This window comes from Carassius gibelio, chromosome A9 (assembly GCF_023724105.1).
Source record: "Carassius gibelio isolate Cgi1373 ecotype wild population from Czech Republic chromosome A9, carGib1.2-hapl.c, whole genome shotgun sequence".
Classification (NCBI taxonomy): domain Eukaryota; kingdom Metazoa; phylum Chordata; class Actinopteri; order Cypriniformes; family Cyprinidae; genus Carassius; species Carassius gibelio.
This window is the reverse complement of record NC_068379.1, coordinates 7,062,758-7,081,678: the sequence shown is the minus strand read 5'-3', so window position 1 is coordinate 7,081,678 and position 18,921 is coordinate 7,062,758. Positions and strand designations below refer to the sequence as shown.

At 40.0% G+C, this 18,921-nt stretch overlaps 1 protein-coding gene across 1 annotated transcript; it reads right to left on the bottom strand.

The window, feature by feature from the left end:
* Positions 1-978: 978 nt before the first annotated feature.
* Positions 979-18,817, bottom strand: LOC128019559 (FERM, ARHGEF and pleckstrin domain-containing protein 1). The gene is made up of 13 exons (XM_052605617.1): positions 18,415-18,817; positions 16,269-16,456; positions 10,612-10,716; positions 10,235-10,277; positions 9,958-10,036; positions 9,774-9,871; positions 7,641-7,755; positions 7,235-7,382; positions 7,056-7,151; positions 6,793-6,959; positions 6,409-6,477; positions 6,217-6,280; positions 979-4,650 (listed from the first exon to the last, which is right to left on the bottom strand). The coding sequence occupies exons 2-13, from the start codon at positions 16,437-16,439 to the stop codon at positions 3,490-3,492; spliced, it is 2,316 nt and encodes a 771-aa protein (XP_052461577.1). The 5' UTR covers positions 16,440-16,456; positions 18,415-18,817; the 3' UTR covers positions 979-3,489.
* Between the last annotated feature and the right edge of the window lie 104 nt (positions 18,818-18,921).

Here is an 18,921-nt window from a genome sequence, read left to right as displayed (position 1 = left end):
ATAAATAAAAAGAAAATAGAATACATAAAGATTAGAAAGGTAGTTAGATAAAAAATAGGTAGCACTTTATTTTACAGTCCTGTTCCCCATGCACATACTATGTACTTATTATAGTAATTACAATAACTGTGTAATAACTAGGTACTAACCCTGAACCTACCCCTAAACCTAACCCTACCCCATGTAGTTACCTTGTGTTACCAGAACTTTCTTAGATAAATACACTGTACGTACACTATAAGTATATGTTAGTACACGTACTGTAAAATAAAGTGCTACCAAAAAATATTAAGAATAGAATTAGAATAGTGAGTATTAAAGTTAGCGCGGGTCAAATAAAGATGGAAGAGATGTGTTTTAAGTTGATTCTTGAAGATGACCAAGGACTCAGCTGCTCGGATTGAGTTGGGGAGGTCATTCCACACAAAGTAAAAGTGACTTTGTGCTTCTTTGGGATGGCACAATCAAGCGACGATCACTTGCAGAACGCAAGCTTCTAGAGGGCACATAAGTCTGAAGTAATTATACATTATACATTTTAAGTACACTACAAGTGTACATTCAATACAATTAAGCCATTTATTTTTCACAAGGGTTGAAAATTAAGGAAAAGCATCAACATGTCAAGCTGAAAATGAGAGTTTTGATTTGTTTCATGTTTTGGCCACTACATAATGTTATTTCATACTTTTGACAACTTGAAAATGTGGAAAACTCTAATTAGGAACGTATCCAAACTTATAAATGGTAGTGTATTTACAGCACAAACTCCTCCATGTAAACTATACAGCGTGTACAAACAAAATATACAATTCAGACTATATCATACATACATATATCGTGAACTAATTCATGTATAGTGAGACATGCACTGTGCAGCCATAGATAGCAGGGAGGGGTTGAAGTAAAAGGGAAGAGGAGTTGGATTATGAAAAATATGAGCATTATAAACTAAAAAAATAAAATAATGCATGAGTCTTCAAAGGCCAACTGTAACTTTATTGACACTAGTGCACAAAATACAGTGTTAAAAGGTCTATGTGATTCATAAAGAGCAGCAGAACAAAAGTCATTGAGAAGAACCAGGCAGGGAAACATCAGAACAGAGATTAAGCTTGAACAGTGCTGAATGCGACAGAGAAAGAGAGGGAATGACTATGTTCAGAAGAGATTGCAATAGTATTCCATTCTGAACATAGCCAAGGTGCGAGAATGAACATCAACATGTCATTCACACAAATGAACAGCAGGTGACATCATTTTTTTCAGGCCATCAAGCCAATTTATAAACAGTACTTATGTATAATTTGATCATTGTGTGGTCAAACAAAAGAAGATCAGTCATGTCCCAAACATTCATAAGGATATTCAAATTTTCACTTTCAGCTTTCATTGAAATAGAACAGAACAGCCATATGAAGGGAGAGCGTGCAGCCCAGCATTTAAAAACACCTTTAGTTACAAAGATTCTTTCAGTCAATTTTAAATGCCAGCAGAAAACTCAACAAGCATTTATTGATCATAAATGACAAGGATGACAAGCTCAAGCGGTTTCAGAAAAAATAAAAAATACAGGGGAGAAAAGAAAAGGTATAAAACAATAGTGAATATCAGCCAAGAGTGTCAAGAGTGAGAAATCAGGCAGGGATTAGAAACGCATGTGCTAGATGGCATTATCACATTTTCATAGATTTTTTTTTTTTTCTGGGGATTTTTGAAAAAATAAAAATACTACAAGAAGTATGCAATTTTTGTTAAATTATATAAAAACTCCCTTTCCAATCCCTGCTGAAGGATAACAGGTAAACCTATGTGCAAGGTAAGGTAGAGGTGCTCAGTGAGGGAGAGAGTGAAACACAGTGAGACGCTGTGGCACTTTTCCCTCTGTAGACTGAACCATCGTACAGCTGACAGAGACAGTTCACTCAAAAATGAAAGTGCTGTCATTACCTTCTCACCCTCATGTCATTTCAAGCCCACATGGCCCGTTGAGACCGATAAACTGTACACTTCTGTTGTTTTCTAAAACAGCAGTGGAAACATTCTTCAAATTTTTTCCTTTTGTGACGTGAAGATGAGTATACAATGACAAGATTTTCACTTCATAATCTGAAATCTCTTACTGACAATTCATACATTCATCACAACTCTGACACAACAGGACAAAAAAAAAACCTAATATTCAAAATGGTTACATTCAAATCTACCTAAGTAAAAAATCATGCGGGATTTTATAAGATAGATACCAATAAAAATGTCCAGTCTCTGAATCTGCTAATTTCTCATAGTAAACAGAGATATTTCCAAGGCTCAGCCGGAAGGAAAAATGGTTTTGCCAAAGCTCAGTGTGAGTGAAACCTCAGAAATCACAATGCTCTTTAAATGATTCTATGAAGAAGCAGCTGTAGGCGCCAGCACAAATGGCAAACTGGCAAAGTGATGACTGAGAATATTAATAAAGTTGAAGTTCTATACCAAGGGAAGCCAACTCTCCTACTGGAGAGCTACCATCCCCAATCAAATATGTTATATAAACATGGTGTTCAGGATAACTTAAAAGTTTCAGGCAGGTGTGTTGGAACTGAAGACTGCAGGAAGGTAGTCCTCCGGGAACAGGTCTGGCTAAACATGCTCTACACCAACTGAGAGCTACACAAGCTTACAACTCTTAGCCCCTGAGTTCCACTTACCTACAGAGTTTGGATCCAACCCTAATCAAACATACCTGAATAAGGTGATCAAGGTCTTCAAGATTACTAGACAGCTACAGGTTAGGTTAGAGCAAGACTCTGCAGGACAGTGGACCTTGAGGGCCAGAGCTGCCCAGCCTTGTTCTAGAAGTACCACAATCATTTCATCTGTACAGTTGGATTCAAGTTCTAGTTCCTACAGTTATTAAAAAGTAATGGTTGATGCAGAGTGTTCCTCATAAAGGAGAGGCATGAAGGCCCCAAAAAGTGTTCTACCTCAGACTCATTCATATTACAGCCTCACCATTAACATTTAAAAACTAGAGCGAAATGATGAGTTAACAGTGGAACCCCAGTCCTCAACTCTAGGAATAAACCTAACCCTAACCCAAACATCTGATTGGTCAAAGGAAAGTCGCTCCAGGATCAACACCAGGAACAAGTCTTACTTGGCAAAATCACGTTCACATCTGTTATGGCTCCTCGCATTTTTCCAAACGCAGAGATCTTGACTCCAGGGAATGACAACATCACTCTGAAGTATTCCAGATTATTGCAGCATCAGAACTGTCAGTAATTAACATTCTATGCAGAATTTGGCACCACAAAAGCCCCATCTTGTTCAAATACAGAGGATGGGTAAAATCCCTTCTGGCAAAACTATACAGAATTTTGCCTCAAGAAAGGGAAAATTATCCACCTTGTCATACAGCTAAAGCCATATCAGATTATAGGAAAAAAAACACTCAGTGTGACATTGCCGAGAAACACATTCTAATGACCTTTTCACACTAGCGTGCTAGCAGTTAAACATTTGCATCCCTTCCTCATCACTGAGGTTCACACACCCTCCTTCATTGTCAAGCTCATCTAACTGCAAGCTTTCGAACGTGTACTTGTTTCTTGGGAGGTGGGATGAACTACGAGTGGCTTGGTTTTCAAACCCTAGCGAATGGCTGCAGGAGCCAGTAGACTCCGCCTCTTCAGAGTCGCTAGTGTCTGTTCCACTACTGGTGGAGCCGTCAATCATCTGCACAGCCCCGAAGCGCCGGTGCGGGGAGCTTAGCTTGAGATTGGCCTTGCCTGGAGGCGTTAGCCCGTTGGCCAGCATTCGGCGCTCCAACATGGCCATTCTCTCGGCATGGGAGAGAACGGGAGTTTGTGGCTGATTTGAGATTCTTTCCAACTGGCTAATGGTGTTCTGGGACTTGTTTGCTGAACGATTCATAATTGGGGAGCAGCTACTAAATAGTCCTCCCCTTTCCTCCCGTCCTGCTTTTGAACTAAAGCTCTGCCTGGTGTGTCCATTATACTGGGTGTAACTTAATGAGCTGGTCCTATGAATTGAGGAGGGGGCGGGGCTAGAGGTCAGGCTCCTGGTGCCTGTGTGTTGGTTTAAGGAGCATTTTGCGGCCAACTCTTCCAATAGTGTGCTATGAAGCCGTCCACGTACCCTGCCTCCAAAATATGATGACTCAAAAATGTTAGCACTTTGATTTGGAGAGGAGGGACTGGGATAGCTGTGGGCGGGGCTCTCGGCTTGGTTTACAGGGGAAAGAGGTGGAGACTCTTTCTGCCTCAACTTGCCCATGTATCTGCCCTGTTGAGGTGGCCGGGGCGAACCAAACCCTGTGCCATAAGCGCTGTCACTGTTGCCATCACGTGTGTGTGAGTGTGACCTGCTGACCCGACCTCTGACTTCCTGTTCACTAAACTCTGCATCACTGCAGTCAATATATGGGATGGATGAGCTGCTGCCTTTAGTTGCAAGGGACGCCAGACCTGCTCGATCGATGGGTGACTGCTTGGATGCCGGGCTTCTGCTGTGCTCCTGAATGGTATACGTTTGGTCACTACATCCGTTGCGCTGAGTTGAAGGGGATGAGTTTCCGCCTGGTCTTACTACTGCAGAATCTTCCGAGCTTACTAAAAATGAGCCCTCCCAGCTCTGCTTGAAAGCCTGAGAGAGGAAGAGAGAAGTCCTTCATCAGTACCTACACGTACCAGAGTATTCTGGGTTCTACATGAATAATGGGCTACCAATCACTGAAAGTAATCGTCGTTTACAGCAGTGCAATTACAATGGAAGACTAGGGGCCAGCATCCCAGAGATGTGAAGCTTGTTCCTGAATGACATTTATTTTTGGATCTATACATTTTTTTTACATTTTCCTTTTTTAGGGTGGAACTAATTGGCTACATGGATGAACCTCTGGTTATGACAGCGCTTAGCTAAGGGTGGAATTTGCTCTATGCGACTAATAGTTTGCAGATTGTTACATCATGTCATTTTCCGCTATTGTTGCCAGAGCTGGATTATAAACTGGACCAGTGGGATCATTGCCCCACAGCATCCAAAGCTTAAGGTTGCCAAGCCATTCAGCCAAAGAGGGCTGAACACTAGGCTCCTCTAGGGCCCAATCCATTGGTTCAGTAATTCATTTTATTCTATTTTGTTATTTTTATTATTTAAGACCAATTATACTAATTTAAAAGTCTATTCAGTAGTTGATTAGCTAGCATTAGTGTAGCTGTTCCTTGTGTACTGTAAGTGCTAATACCTAAATGGTGGAAGATGCTTCACTGCCATCTATTGCATGGATCCGCATGAGTTTTATGTAAATTACACCTTTTACTAGTGAGTTTTATGGCACTTTTCCACTGCATGGTACGGCACAGTACGGTTTGGTACAGTTCACTTTTGGGGGAGTGTCCATAAGGGTATAGTACCTGGTACCTTATACTCGGTTGAGGTTCAAACATGTAATGATGTGTAAACTCTACTGATCACTGATTGGCTGGCGAGAATCTTCACTACCTGCATCACTGAACTTGTGACACAAACACAACAGAACAGCTAGATTTAAAGGATCAAACACAACTCACCTTTTTTAACATCACAAAAATGGCTGTTTAATAATCCCGCCAACTCTACAGCGGTACTAAACTGCAGAAGAAATGCAAACTGTGCTGAGTCGAGCCGTGCCGTACCGTACTGAACTGTACCGAGCCAAGTCGTACCATGCAGTGGAAAAGCGCCTTTAGAGAACAGATTACACAGTAACCCCTTACTTGTCCAACCAGAAAGAAGTAACTTTGGCATCACTACTCAGGATATTTTCAGTCAAACATTTTCACCTTTTTTATGCCATGCTGATGTTTGTGATTGTTTTTGTCATTCAGTCTACTGGCATCGGACATTGTTTTATTTCTTCAGCCATACAGGTAATTCTCCTGTTGTCTTTGCTGGTAAATTACAACAACATCTCTGTTCCTCTGACTAACTTTTGCTCTTCACGTTTCCAAACTACACTATCCTACTAGTGCATCTATAGACACATCTTAGGAAATTATCACAGTACAAACTTCATTCAGATTCAGACTTTTCACAAAAACACCACGCAAATGTTGAAAATTTCGATATTTTCTGTGCAACATAATATCATGCAACAAATGCTTTGGAGTGATCTTAACATCCCTCTTGGTCAAAAGTTGCTTGAAAACATTCATATGTGAGGACACTAACTTGATTTGGCACTTGGTGACTCAGAGGTGACAGGCTGCTGTTATACTGCACTCTACTATGTTTCCTAAAAGAGAAAACGGCAAACACACAACAATGAACACCACAACCTTACAAGTTTTTACTAATGAAACAAGTGAATAGCAGTGGCTAACTCTTGACTTTCCATCCATTAAAATAACACATCAGGCTCACCTGTCAAAGGGCAGTTTTTTAAACTCATTTTCCTTCACATAATCTATCACCTGCTTCTGTGTCCGCCCACTGCAGAGAAGAGGGGGTAACTGAATTACACAACATGTTGACAAGAGCAAAATAATACACTATTGTTAAATTGATTAAGTACTTTACATGTGCTTCAAAATAAGTGTACTTCTAATCTTTAAAGCATGACAAAAGACTATTGAAACATAAAAGTGCCCATTTATTTAATCAATATTACATTATCTGCAAATACAGTTTTAAGATTTCAAGTACACTACAAGTGCACATTCATTACAGTTGAGTGCACTACTTTCCACAAGGGTTCACACTTCACAAATTCACATGTTACCAAAAGCACTTAATCAGGTTTAGCACCTGAACCTGAAGGATGAGCCCCTGCTGAACAGCACCGGTTTAGGTTTGGGTTTGGGCTCCTCAAAGAGCCTGAAGAAGGCGTGATACTCCACACAGATCTTCCAAAACATTTTACAGCAGTCCCGACTCGCCATCAGAAACTCCAGAGTATCTTGATTAACATTCTGCTACAGGACGAGACAGACAGAGAAACCATGTTACAATTCGATATGATAAATAAGAGCTTAATATAATGACAGATTTCATAAATGCATGAGACTCACGCTAGGGTCTGCTCTCAGTTTGATCAGGAACCTCCTTCTCTTGAAACTCAGCTTGCGTATTTTAGACCAGTTGAAGTCGTTGATCCTGTTGGGTCCCTGAGTAAAACACAACTTGTGTCATGCTGTGGTTCATGTATGATTGTGTGTGTGTGTGAGAGAGAGTGTGTGATTGCATGCACCTGAAACACGAGGACGCCGGCGTGTGCTACAGCCAGACTGAGTTTGGTACCTTCTCTGTCTTTAGCCGGATGGAGTCGGATGCCGTACATCTCCAACCTGCACGCAGCCTCCAGCAACCGGTAATCTGACTCTGCGGGAGACTGTCCACTTAAACACACACAAACACAAAGTTATGACACTGACAGGTGTTTTGCTATATGCTATACTGATTCTGTAATCATTTATACTGTCACAACAACATCCTCTGAACATCCAACACTCAATGGTCACACTGTTGGTGGAAAAACAGTATAAAAATAATTGAAAATGAATTCCAGATGAAAAAGCACAATTCGATTAAATGGATGTTGGCAGTCTATTGAAAGTGCGCAGTCGGCGAGCATTAGAGTTTTGTTTGAGACTCACATGTGTTTATGGTGGAACTCCATGATTGTGTCCATCAGGGCCATCTGGTCAGGGATGTAGTTGGTGTTAAGTAGATGCTGTCTACACTGAGTTTCATCAAAATCACCAATCTCAGCTAAATAAACACACACACACACACACACACACACACACACACACACACACACACAGGTTCATTATGAGTAAATGACAAATGACTGACAGGGATTAAAGACTGAGACAAAGAGAGACTGAGAAAGTATATAACAATTATTGAATGATTGTCCTGTTGGATTAGCATGTGTGTGTGTGTGTGTGTGTGTGTCGGTGTGTGTGTGTGTGTGTATGTATGTATGTATGCATGTATATATATATATATATATATATATATATATATATATATATATATATATATACTGTAGTAATATAGCTAGTTGTAGAATGATTTTAATAATCTCTTTAACTAACATTAAATCTCTGTAGAAAATATAATATTAATATGTATAAAATAGTCATTCCATTTTTCAGTTTTACACAAATTGTAGTACTGACTGCATTTGTAAAGCTCAACCATTCAACCTTGCTGCAAAATTTATCAGTAAAATTTGATTTTAAGGACCAGTTCCCACTATTAACTAGCATGCATATTACTATAATATTGGCTGTTTCTTAATACTTATGAAGCACATATTAATGCCTTATTCTACATGACCTTATTTTAGATCTCTTAATCCTTCTCCATACCTAAACTTAACTACTAGCTTATTAACTGTTGATAAGGCAGAAGTTGTAGTTAATAGTTCAATTGTGACAACTCTTGGAAGACTGTCATGCTGTCTGGTCTCTGTTTCCCTGAGTCTCCACTAGTGGTCTCACTTCCCCTTAGGCACCTCACCGTAGGCACTACAATTCCCACTAGCCCTGTCCCTTCGTCACAGTAATTGTACTCCTGTTAATTGCACCAGGTGTCTTCACTTAGCCTCCCTATATCAACCAGTCTTTTCCTGTTGTCTGTATGGAGTCCTTTCCTTCCTTTCCTTCCGTTTCCTTCCGTTACCCAGTATTCTCTTCTTTCGAGTTCCTCGTATTCCGAGTTCCTGTTCCTGTTCCTCTTTTGTTTTGTTTGTTTGGATTGATTTCTGGTCTTGACCCTGGCTTGTTGGATTACAATTTGGATTACCCTAAATAAACCATACTGCAAATGGATTTCTCTTTTCCTGTGTTTCACTGGGTCCCGAAAGTCACAAAGACATGAACATATGACAATGTTAATGTATTCAGTCTTTGTGGAACAGATCTTCTACACTGCTGTTGAATTGCTGCTGATGATTATTGATGTAGTTGTAGATTACTGCTGCTGCTGCAAGAAAGTCCAGGGACTTGCTCCTGCCAATGCAAATGGCGATACAGTGCCATGAGCATTTAAGACATACTGCTTCTGCACAAATAGCATATAAAATAACCCATAGTAGATCTAAACAAGGGTGAAGCTGGGGAAGGTTGAGGGTTTCAGAGAAACTCTGAAAGTGCGCTGCAGGAATCTATAAATGCAAGGCAGTAAGCTCATTGGCTGCATATGCAGCATGAACCAATCACTTGTGCCTAGTCTTTAACTCTCTGAATATCACTGTTTATGTCAATAACCCATTGTCTGCGCCATCTAGAGTTTCATCAATGAACTATATATTTAGTTAATAGTGAGAATTGGATCTAACAATAAAGTTATGGTAAGAATATTTATCAAATAAATAATAGAAAAATATATTTCTTTAAATGTATGGTACTGTAAATAAAAGTTTATAATAGTTTAACGTTATAATTTTTTTTGTCTGTTTTTATGTTTATGTGTGTGTGTTTGTGTGTTTGTTTGTATATAATATATGTTTACATATATATATATATATATATATATATATATATATATATATATATATATATATATATATATATATATACATACATACACACACACAAACACACACACACTCACTCAAAATAAATGTTTCTTTTGAAACATACAGTAATATAATTATGTGTAATTATAGGTGTGTATATGAGTTATGTTATACTTTTTAGGCCAGCTCATCCAATCACATTTTAGAGTCTTGACAATCAGTTTTAGTTTATTGGTTTATTGCAATCAGCATAACTCACACTGGATGATATGAGACACCAACAGAGCAGCGCTTGGGTCGTTACAGGTGAGACGTCTGCTGGCCAGATCCTGCCTTACCTGCAGCGCAAACAAGTACCTGAGAGATACAAGCACATGTGAGAGACACATGAAAAGCCTCACTGGAAGAGCAGAGGGTACGAGCAAATGGAGAGATGGATTCACCTGGTCAGCTCTTCCAACAGCACTGAATGATCAGGTGGGAAGAATTTCACAACAAACCGAAGGACGGTGTGCTGGGGCCCTGGACACACACACATGCACGGGGTTACATTTCTATAAACCTAGCACAAATGTGTTAGAATCAGAACATTCAAAAATAGAGACTAGTTTGTCTCGTGGAAATCACAGAGATACAATAAACTCTCTCTCTTGCTCTCTCTCTCTCTCTCTCTCTCTCTCTCTCTCTCTCACACACACACACAGCAGTGAGGCCTCTTACGTGTGATCTGCTTTCTAATGGGCTTTAGTAAATCCAACCAAACCTGTGGAATAGAGCACACAGCAAAGATGAGTACGACTCAGACATGAGCTTTAAACAAGTCTCGAACAACACACCATCAGCTTACAGTACATTTTGTTTTATATAAAAAAAAACATACTGCAAATTTTCTGAAACTTATATATATACACATATATATATATATATATATATATATATATATATATATATGTGTGTGTGTGTGTGTGTGTGTGTGTGTGTGTTAAGATTATTGAGCTCCCACAGCTGTTTAATTATAAGGGTCTGATTGTCAAATGGTTATAAAAAAAAATATATGATTGTTAAAAAAGGATATTAAGGATAAAACTTTGACTTACCATCTTTCTGTGACGGCTCTGGAACTCCAGGCCAAAGTAATCCCCCTCAATAAGGTTCAGATGCAGGCAGACCATCTCGAACAGATCCCGGCCCGATGCTCGATGCTGTTAACAACAAAACACACAGATGATTTAATAAATGTTCCAGTTAGAACCAATTAGGCTTGATGATAAAGACTTCTTGCTTCTGAATCTAAGGTTCTGCCGAAGACAAAATATTGCATGTTGACTGTAATATTTATCATTCAGGTGCCTTTTAGGATAAGCATACCCTTAAAATGAAGTACACTTTAACATACTTAAAAATAGTGTTTATTACAGAAATAATATACTTTAACTAAATGTAATGTTTTTGGACATTTACTTGTAATGTAAAAAAGGAATATATTTAAAATACATTCATTTCGCTGAAAGAGCCTATGAAATGGCATTAAAGGATCCGGAAAATAAATGCATCATGGTTTCCAAGAAAATACTATGCAGCACACCATATTTCTTAATTTCTTTAAATGTTTTCTGAAGGATCATGTGACACTATTATAGTTATTATCGTTATATACACAAACACTTTAAAGGAGACAAACATGTAGAAGTTTGTGAAATATTTTTTTCTCTGTTTTGGAGGGATGAACATTGCTAAAGGAAAGGATCACTAGTACAAATGGGACGGGAGGAGAAGACTCGGGTTGTGCTCCAGTGAAAAAAAAAGTATATATATATATACATGCAAATGTATAGAGATATAGCTTACACTTCAAAAGGCTATGATTTAACTGATTAAACATGAGCACTGCAAGTTACAAAATGATGTGCTGTGCTGCTTTGTTTCCTGCGGTTATTGGGGAAATGGCTATATTCCTGGCGAAAAGTGAAAGAATGAAGAGAGAATGAATTAGCTTTTTCAATAAGCCCTTCTGATTTTTGTTTTAGTCCAAAGCCAAAAGCGTTTTGGTTTTTACACAGAAAACACTTAGTTTAATATACATGAAATTGTATAAATTGTTTGATAATAACTGTTTAAATTAATATAATAAATTATATAATAATAATATAATAATTGATACTTTTGCCCCATCTCAAAACAACACCCCCCACCTCACTCCGTCTCCTATATTTTGGTACCCAAATCTTGACAGGTATGGCAGGGGGACCATCATCCATCTGGCGTTCATTACTGTAACACTATAAAAACCTTCCTAGTCACTGGCGGACTAAATAAAAACTTTAATAATAAAATTAACCCAAAACAGCACGACATCCCCTCACGGATGACTGCCGCGCACAAACAAAAACCAAAAACAAAATAAGGCCCAGGCCTGGTCCTGTCTCATCCTTCACTGTCGTAGCTCCTCTTTTGTATCCTTCCGGAGCTCCTCCATGGGACTCGAGGCTGGTGAGTGGCACAGGTGTCACTCATTTCCAATTAATCCACCGGCCTCGACCTATTCCTAATGCTCTCGGCCCCGCCCCACTCATCACAATTACGCACTACCTTGATTGCAAAGGGGCCCGCTTCACTTTCACATCATGCGTCTGACCTGATGGGCAGGCTGGCAAACCCAAAGATCACAGAGAGAGTGTTAGTGGAGATCGATGGCTTAGATGACATCTAAGGACATTTTTTAGGAGGATCTTATAAACTGTTTTAGAGAGGTTCTTCCCAGCTCCCCAGAATCTTCTGTGTCTCGCTGATTTCGTCCAGCCCAGAATCTCATATGTCCCTGCTGGTTCTGCCCAACTCCTGTTCTCCTGTGTTCCCTCCCAGCCTCCCTCTCCAACCTCCTCAATCAGCCAGTTCCTCTGCTGTCCTTCAGCCTCTTAGCATCTCCCAATTGCTGTAAGGATCTGCCATGTGTCTTCAGGCCATCAGCTCCGTCCAGCACAGAAGATCCCCTGTCTCCGCCTCCAGCATCTGTGCCCAACGCTCCACCTTGACCTATCGACACTTCAAGTCCACCTTGGCTCCTCCCTCCCTCGGCTCCACTGGAAACCATCAACCATTAGTCTTCTCCAGGCTCCCTTGTCCCAGCGGCTGCAGCCTCTGTCCTCTGGTCATCCTGCTCCACCTCAGATGCTCACCTAGGCTGCTCCACCTCAGTCTCCAGTACCATCTGCATTGCGTGGCTCAATCTGGGTCCCCTTCAGTGGTGGCTTCTTCTCCGTTGGTCGCCCCCAGGGTGTCGCCTAACATCAAGTTATTGTCTCCACCATGGCACCCCCTGCCTTCAACTTTATCCTGGGGGCTTGTCCTGGCGAGTTATTATACTACCATACCATAACATTTATTTAGCAGAAAAACTAAATATCACAATGTCAGTTTTCCAGTAGTATGAAGCCCTAATGTGTGGAGCTCTGTACAAAACACAACAAGATGAAAGAGAGACAGAAAGGCCTACTGACAGGGAATATAATGGAGTCGGTATGATGTCATGGCAGTGATTTTCACTCTGACCAGCGTTTATTCAGTTCATCATTACATTAAATGTGACGAGTGGGGCGGGGCCGAGAGCCGTGGGAACAGAGCGAGGCCCGTGAAGTGATTGGAAATGAGCGATACCTGCGCCACTCACCGGTCTCACGTCCCACGGAGGAGATTGGAAGGATACAAAAGACGAGAGACCGGTGAGTGGCGCAGGTGTCGTTCATTTCCTATCACTCCACCGGCCTCGCTCCGTTCCCACGGCTCTCGGCCCCGCCCCACTTGTCACACTGATATACTGATTGAGCCAGTAAGGAAGAATGAACAATATCATCCTCTTTAGGGACTTTTTAGGTATTCAGACAGACAGCTTGAGCTCTAACGCAAACACAGCACAGATCAATAATCAACACACGCACACACATCATCCGTGTTACTTCATGCTGTGTTCTCACTGACTCAATGACTGAGCAAAAAACATACTTGTTTTGACACACACAAGACAGTATATGGAAGTCATTACTGTTAAACAGCCAAAACAATCCCTTAACTTGCATTAAAAGAAATCTGACTTGGACAAGAAAGCAACCATGCAGCGAGCAGCCACCCAACAACCATGCTTGAAATCGAGATACATGAAAACCCACATCACATACCGTTAAAAAGTTTCAAATGAGTCAGTAAGATTTGTATTCAACAAGGATGCATTACATTGATCAAATGTGACAGTAACCAGAAAACCTCATTCACACCTCATTTTCGACACTCAGAAGTGTATTATGATATGAGATATGAGACTATATGTGCCCACAAGGATTTGATCTACTACATTTACATAACATCTATGGAATGTGCCCATAAAACATGGAAACCCAAAATCTGTGTGTGTGTGTGTGTGTGTGTGTGTGTGCTGAGCTCAAAGCAGCTGAACCCCAGCCAAACAAAGTTTAGGGCAATACCTCTCAGCTCTCTGTGGTTTCACAGTTCTGCAATGTTGCAGGTTACAAGAAAAAAATAACATAATTTTAGATTTAGTTTGCACAGGCATGCTCTATATTTATCCACAGAATAGCTAAACACCTTCATGAAACTCTCTCACATTCCTTCACAAATCAGTCTCACTCCTACTGCTAATACAACCAGCTCAACAAAATCTATTAATAATCACAATCATGTTCAGTAGAGATACTGCAGAATGTTTATGTTATGGAAATGACAAATATTGCTTCAATCTGATCAGATGCCAGCATGTTCCCCATGACAGACTGGAGTAAGTGTCTTATAAATAATAAATAAAAAATCAAATTCATTCCCCACCATTAAGGACCATTGTTTCTTTTGTTGACACTTCTTTTCAACATGAAGTTAAGGATCAACTATTTATTTATGTAGTCAAAAACCTCAGCTTGCACTATGGAAGAAAACAATGAAATGTTTTCAAAAGCCAGTACATTACATAGTTGATGGTTGTGGAAGGAATAAATTCAAGTTTATTTGTATAGCGCTTTTTACAATACAAATCGTTACAAAGCAACTTTATAGAAAATTATGTTTCTACAATATTTAGTAGTAGCTAGTAGTTTGTGCACGTTTGACAGAATAAACTGTGACTGTTTGCACCACTGAACGACCTGGGGGGCAAAACACTGCTCCCTCGGCAGGTTTCCGAAGAACGCTATTGAAGCTCAAAGTGGGCGGAGCGGGCCGTTGCCATCTTGGCAGTGTGTCAGCGCATGTCACTCCCAGATAATCGAAAATGGGCAAAGAGGGTGGAGCTGGTTGCCGAAGCTACTTCCACCTAGCTCGACGGCAGAGACAGCGGTGATCCACCTGTCACTCAAGATACCACGCCCTTAATTATGCAGAATTTTATGCTTAATATTATTTAAACGGATTAGTAATAAATAAAAATCACCCCCCTCACAGTTGTCATGAAGGGCAAAATAAGCTATTTAGATCAAATAAATTTTTTTGTACTAGGCTGTAAACACATTTTTTTTTCTGCTGATAAGTCGGGACTTTTAACATGGGGGGTATATGGGACTGACTCCCGTTTAAAGCCAGCATCTAGCGGCCAGTTGATGAATTGCAGTTTTGGTCACTTGTGTGTTGGTTTCACAAAAGAGACCAGAAGGTTGCCGCTTGGCTGCACTACAACTGAAGCTGGCCAAAGAATGAAATTCAGATTTTTGTCACGTTCAGAGCTTTTTCTGTAAGTGCCACTTTTTTTTTTTTTTTTTTTTTTTTTTTTTTTTAGCCTTTCTGCCATATTTTACACATTAAGTCCATTATAAACTTAAAGCGAATCAAAGAACGCACTGATGTGATGTAATTTTGACCAAAATAAGATCCAAAACAAAGTTTACAAGTTTATTGTTTGACATTAAAATCTACTTATAATAGAAAATAATAGTAATCTTGATTTAAAGTGACACTTATACTATTATATTAATGTTTGAGATGGTAAAGCAGCTTTCTTCAAAGCAATATATTTTATAATGTGCTATATCAATAAAAATGACATCATGACTTCATGAAAATTGCAGAGCTGGCACAAGGCTGTGATCAGATGCTTTCTTAACTGCTGCTTTCTCACCACTGTCATTTGCTCTCAGCAGTGTGGCCAGCATCAGGATGTTCTCTAACAGTATACCGCTGAACTTCATTTTTCCCCCTAAACAAAGAAAGAGAACTTCACTCTGAGTATATCAAAGACTGTAGATATACAAAGATGGTTCATTTATTTAACTTATGTTTGGGAGAAACTGCAACATGAAATATGTCGGATTATGCCCCGCCTTCTAAATTAAAGAGCCAATCGCTGATGGGTAAAATCATTGCATCACAGCCATTAGAAGTTAGAGCTTTCGACTGCACATGTGCATTGGCTCGTCTAACCTAAAAAAAATAAGCTTTTTGAACACTATTTGAGCATAAGGAACAACATTTATGGAGCAGTTCATCTCAGGTTTTGTTGCTGATTTGAAATATATAATTTATTTATGAGTTCAGCAAGCAGTTTTTGAGATTTAATTTAGATAAGACTCGGTCTTGAATGAGCTGCCCGGAGACGATGCAACTACTGTATGGCCACCGAGTGAACAGACATTCCTTGAAATGAATTTTGGAGGATATCAGAAAAAAATGCATGCCAAAATTGTACTTGAAACTTATGTGTCCACTAAGAAGAGTCGGTTTTTAAAACACAGCAGCCGAGTTTAATTAGATATGCACTCACCGATATGTCGAATATCTCTTCTGAGTCATCCAGTAGCAAGACTCTAATGGACACCAAGGATCCAGATGGCATAGCAGGCGGTTTGTGTCCGGGCTCCAGGGTGCTGATCCCCAGAGTCTCTGGGGCCCCTAACCTCTGTCCCGCCAATGACGTTAAACTGTGTTCCACCATGGTCTTCCTCGCTCAGCCTGCACACAACACACACACAAACGTCACACTCGTGCTAACACTGTGTGTGTATGATTCAGGTTTTGTCTGCATTCTAGGAGCTAAATAGTTACTTAATGAACTGATGCATTGATGCAAATAAAATAAGTTGTCTATTTACACTGATGGTTCCTGGAATGTGAGGTATGTTAAAATTATAGTCTTTTTGGCCTGATGGTTTTGAGCTCACATGCCAGAGCATTGATGTCATTATTAAACAGAGGGGAAGAAAAGAGACAGGAAGAGAGAAAGTGAACAACTGAGAGAGTGACATAGATTGCAGTCAGAGGAAAATATAGAGGATAATATTAACAAACATTGATCTCTGTGAATCAGATGACCATATGTGACTTCCACTGCTATGTATCTAAGCGATCTTCAAAAGGACCTTCCAAACAGTCAATATTCAAAATATTTACTAGTTTGTGCTCATATATCCCTGTAAAATAAATAAACAACTGGAAATAACTGCATTTTTGTCTTCCTGACAGTAATATGAAAGTATTTTTTCTTTATATGTTTATCTAATAATTAGTGCCTGAGGCCAAATTACTGTCCAGGTCATAATAATTTATAGACAGTAAGTAAATACATTTTTACTTAATTAATAGTTACTACTTATTCCACTGCTTGCATATCCTCAAACAATTTCATTAATCTCTGTGCTGATTTATCGATTTAATAAATCAATCTGCATTGTAAAATTAGACCTCTGATATAAACTGGGCTGTTTAGTTTATAAGCTACTATCCAGACAAACACCTTGGAGAGAAGCAATAAAGCGTGGATCTGCTCTCAGAGGTTATCCCGAGGGGGAGGGTGAAAGATCAGACCAGTGCCAGCAAAAATCATATCCACCATGCGAAACACAGCCAATGCTTTGCCAGTACTGTTTAAACAATTTAATTAATTCGGCAATGCCCCAAAAACCCTGGAAAAATCATCTGTACTGATGGTGATGGGAGCACATCTTCAGACACTGGTGTCTTTTGTTTGGCTGGGGAATGAAGCTGCCATATGCGTCACACATCAGGATATATAACCCTATAACCCTAAAAAAAAAAAAAAAAAAAAAAATTCCTATTGTGAAACCAATGCTGTGCTCGGCTCTGAAGCTTTATTATTAACGGACCTATTCCCTGAAATCATTAACACTTTAAAACCTCAAACACCTCCATAATTCAAATCTGGTTTTTCGTGGTCTTTCAACATTAAAAGGATTTACACGTGGAAGGTTTCAGAATGGCTCGTGAAGCGCTTTATTCTTTCAGGCGCGTTCTGGTGCGTCGCGTCGCGTCGAGGCGGCACGTCACCACAGATCAAGTCGAGCTGTAATTGACTTGACTTACCTAGCAGCGTTCATCCAGGCGCAATAAAATAAATGTAAATCATTTAAATTCTAAATCGACTTTCCATTGTCTGTTTTAAAACAGCGAAATAATGTTACAAAATTTTGCTGAATATGCCAGCGAGTTGGCTTTGATTGAAAGACCAGACGTTATTTAAACAATTAGGCTGTTCATGACAATAAATGCACATATAATATTTATACGCTAATTTTCTTCATATTGAATGGCGGAATAGAAAACAGAAATGGAGAGTCCGTCGCGCGCTGTCATTGAAAACCTCGCCGTTCGCGTCGCGTCGGACGCGATGTAAACTGAACAAAGCGCAGAACAGGTCCATGAGTCTAATGTGAAGGTCCTTAGAGGAACACATTGTTTCGGAAGCCTATGCCTTTTGCTCTGGGGTTCATCAAGTGAATGGATTTGTAACACAGCCTATAGCAGAACGCGTGTCGACCCATAATAGAAATATAACGGGACGGACCTTCAGCGGTGTCACGTCGGTCCCCAGGCTCAATCTGTAGCTAGATTTACCCCTTAATCTCTTCCAAGCACAGAGCACTGTGAATGAACATATGCATCCATACGCTTACCCCGACTATAAATCCACTGTTGGCAAGTATGAGTTCGTCCAGGAACACACGGAGCGCGACGGTGATGCTGGTCCTCAGGAGCCGTTTCAGATGCGGTCTGTCGTGGAGCACACGAGCGTCCTCACAGTCGCCATGTCGGCCGTGGAGAGACGAGATTACACTGACTGAGCACAGCACAGATCCAACCAACACATGCACGAGACCTGACAGCGCTTCATATGCTGCCATCTGCAGAGTGGAGCACCATAACACAGTCCAACAATGAGATAACAGTAGCCAAAGGAGACTGAATAATTACACCATCAGTTATCTACTGCCAGATTAGACACTGACTGATGGACTGGAGTGGCGTGGATTACTTGTGGATTACTGTGATGTTTTTGTCAGCTGTTGTGACTCTCAATCTGACGGCACCCATTGCATCCACTGGTGAGAAAGTGGTGTAATGCTACATTTCTGCAAATCTGTTCTGATGAAGTAACAAACTCATCTACATCTGGGGGATGA

What these genes read in the sequence shown, in the direction of transcription:
- LOC128019559 (XM_052605617.1), bottom strand. Translation starts at nt 16,439, where the DNA reads ATGGTGGAACACAGTTTAACGTCATTGGCGGGACAGAGGTTAGGGGCC. An exon ending in AGAGCCGTCACAGAAAGATG is followed by an intron (nt 10,278 to 10,611) that starts GTAAGTCAAAGT and finishes TCTATTCCACAG; the next exon opens with GTTTGGTTGGATTTACTAAA. An exon ending in GTCACCAAGTGCCAAATCAA is followed by an intron (nt 4,651 to 6,216) that starts GTTAGTGTCCTC and finishes TTCCTCTCTCAG; the next exon opens with GCTTTCAAGCAGAGCTGGGA.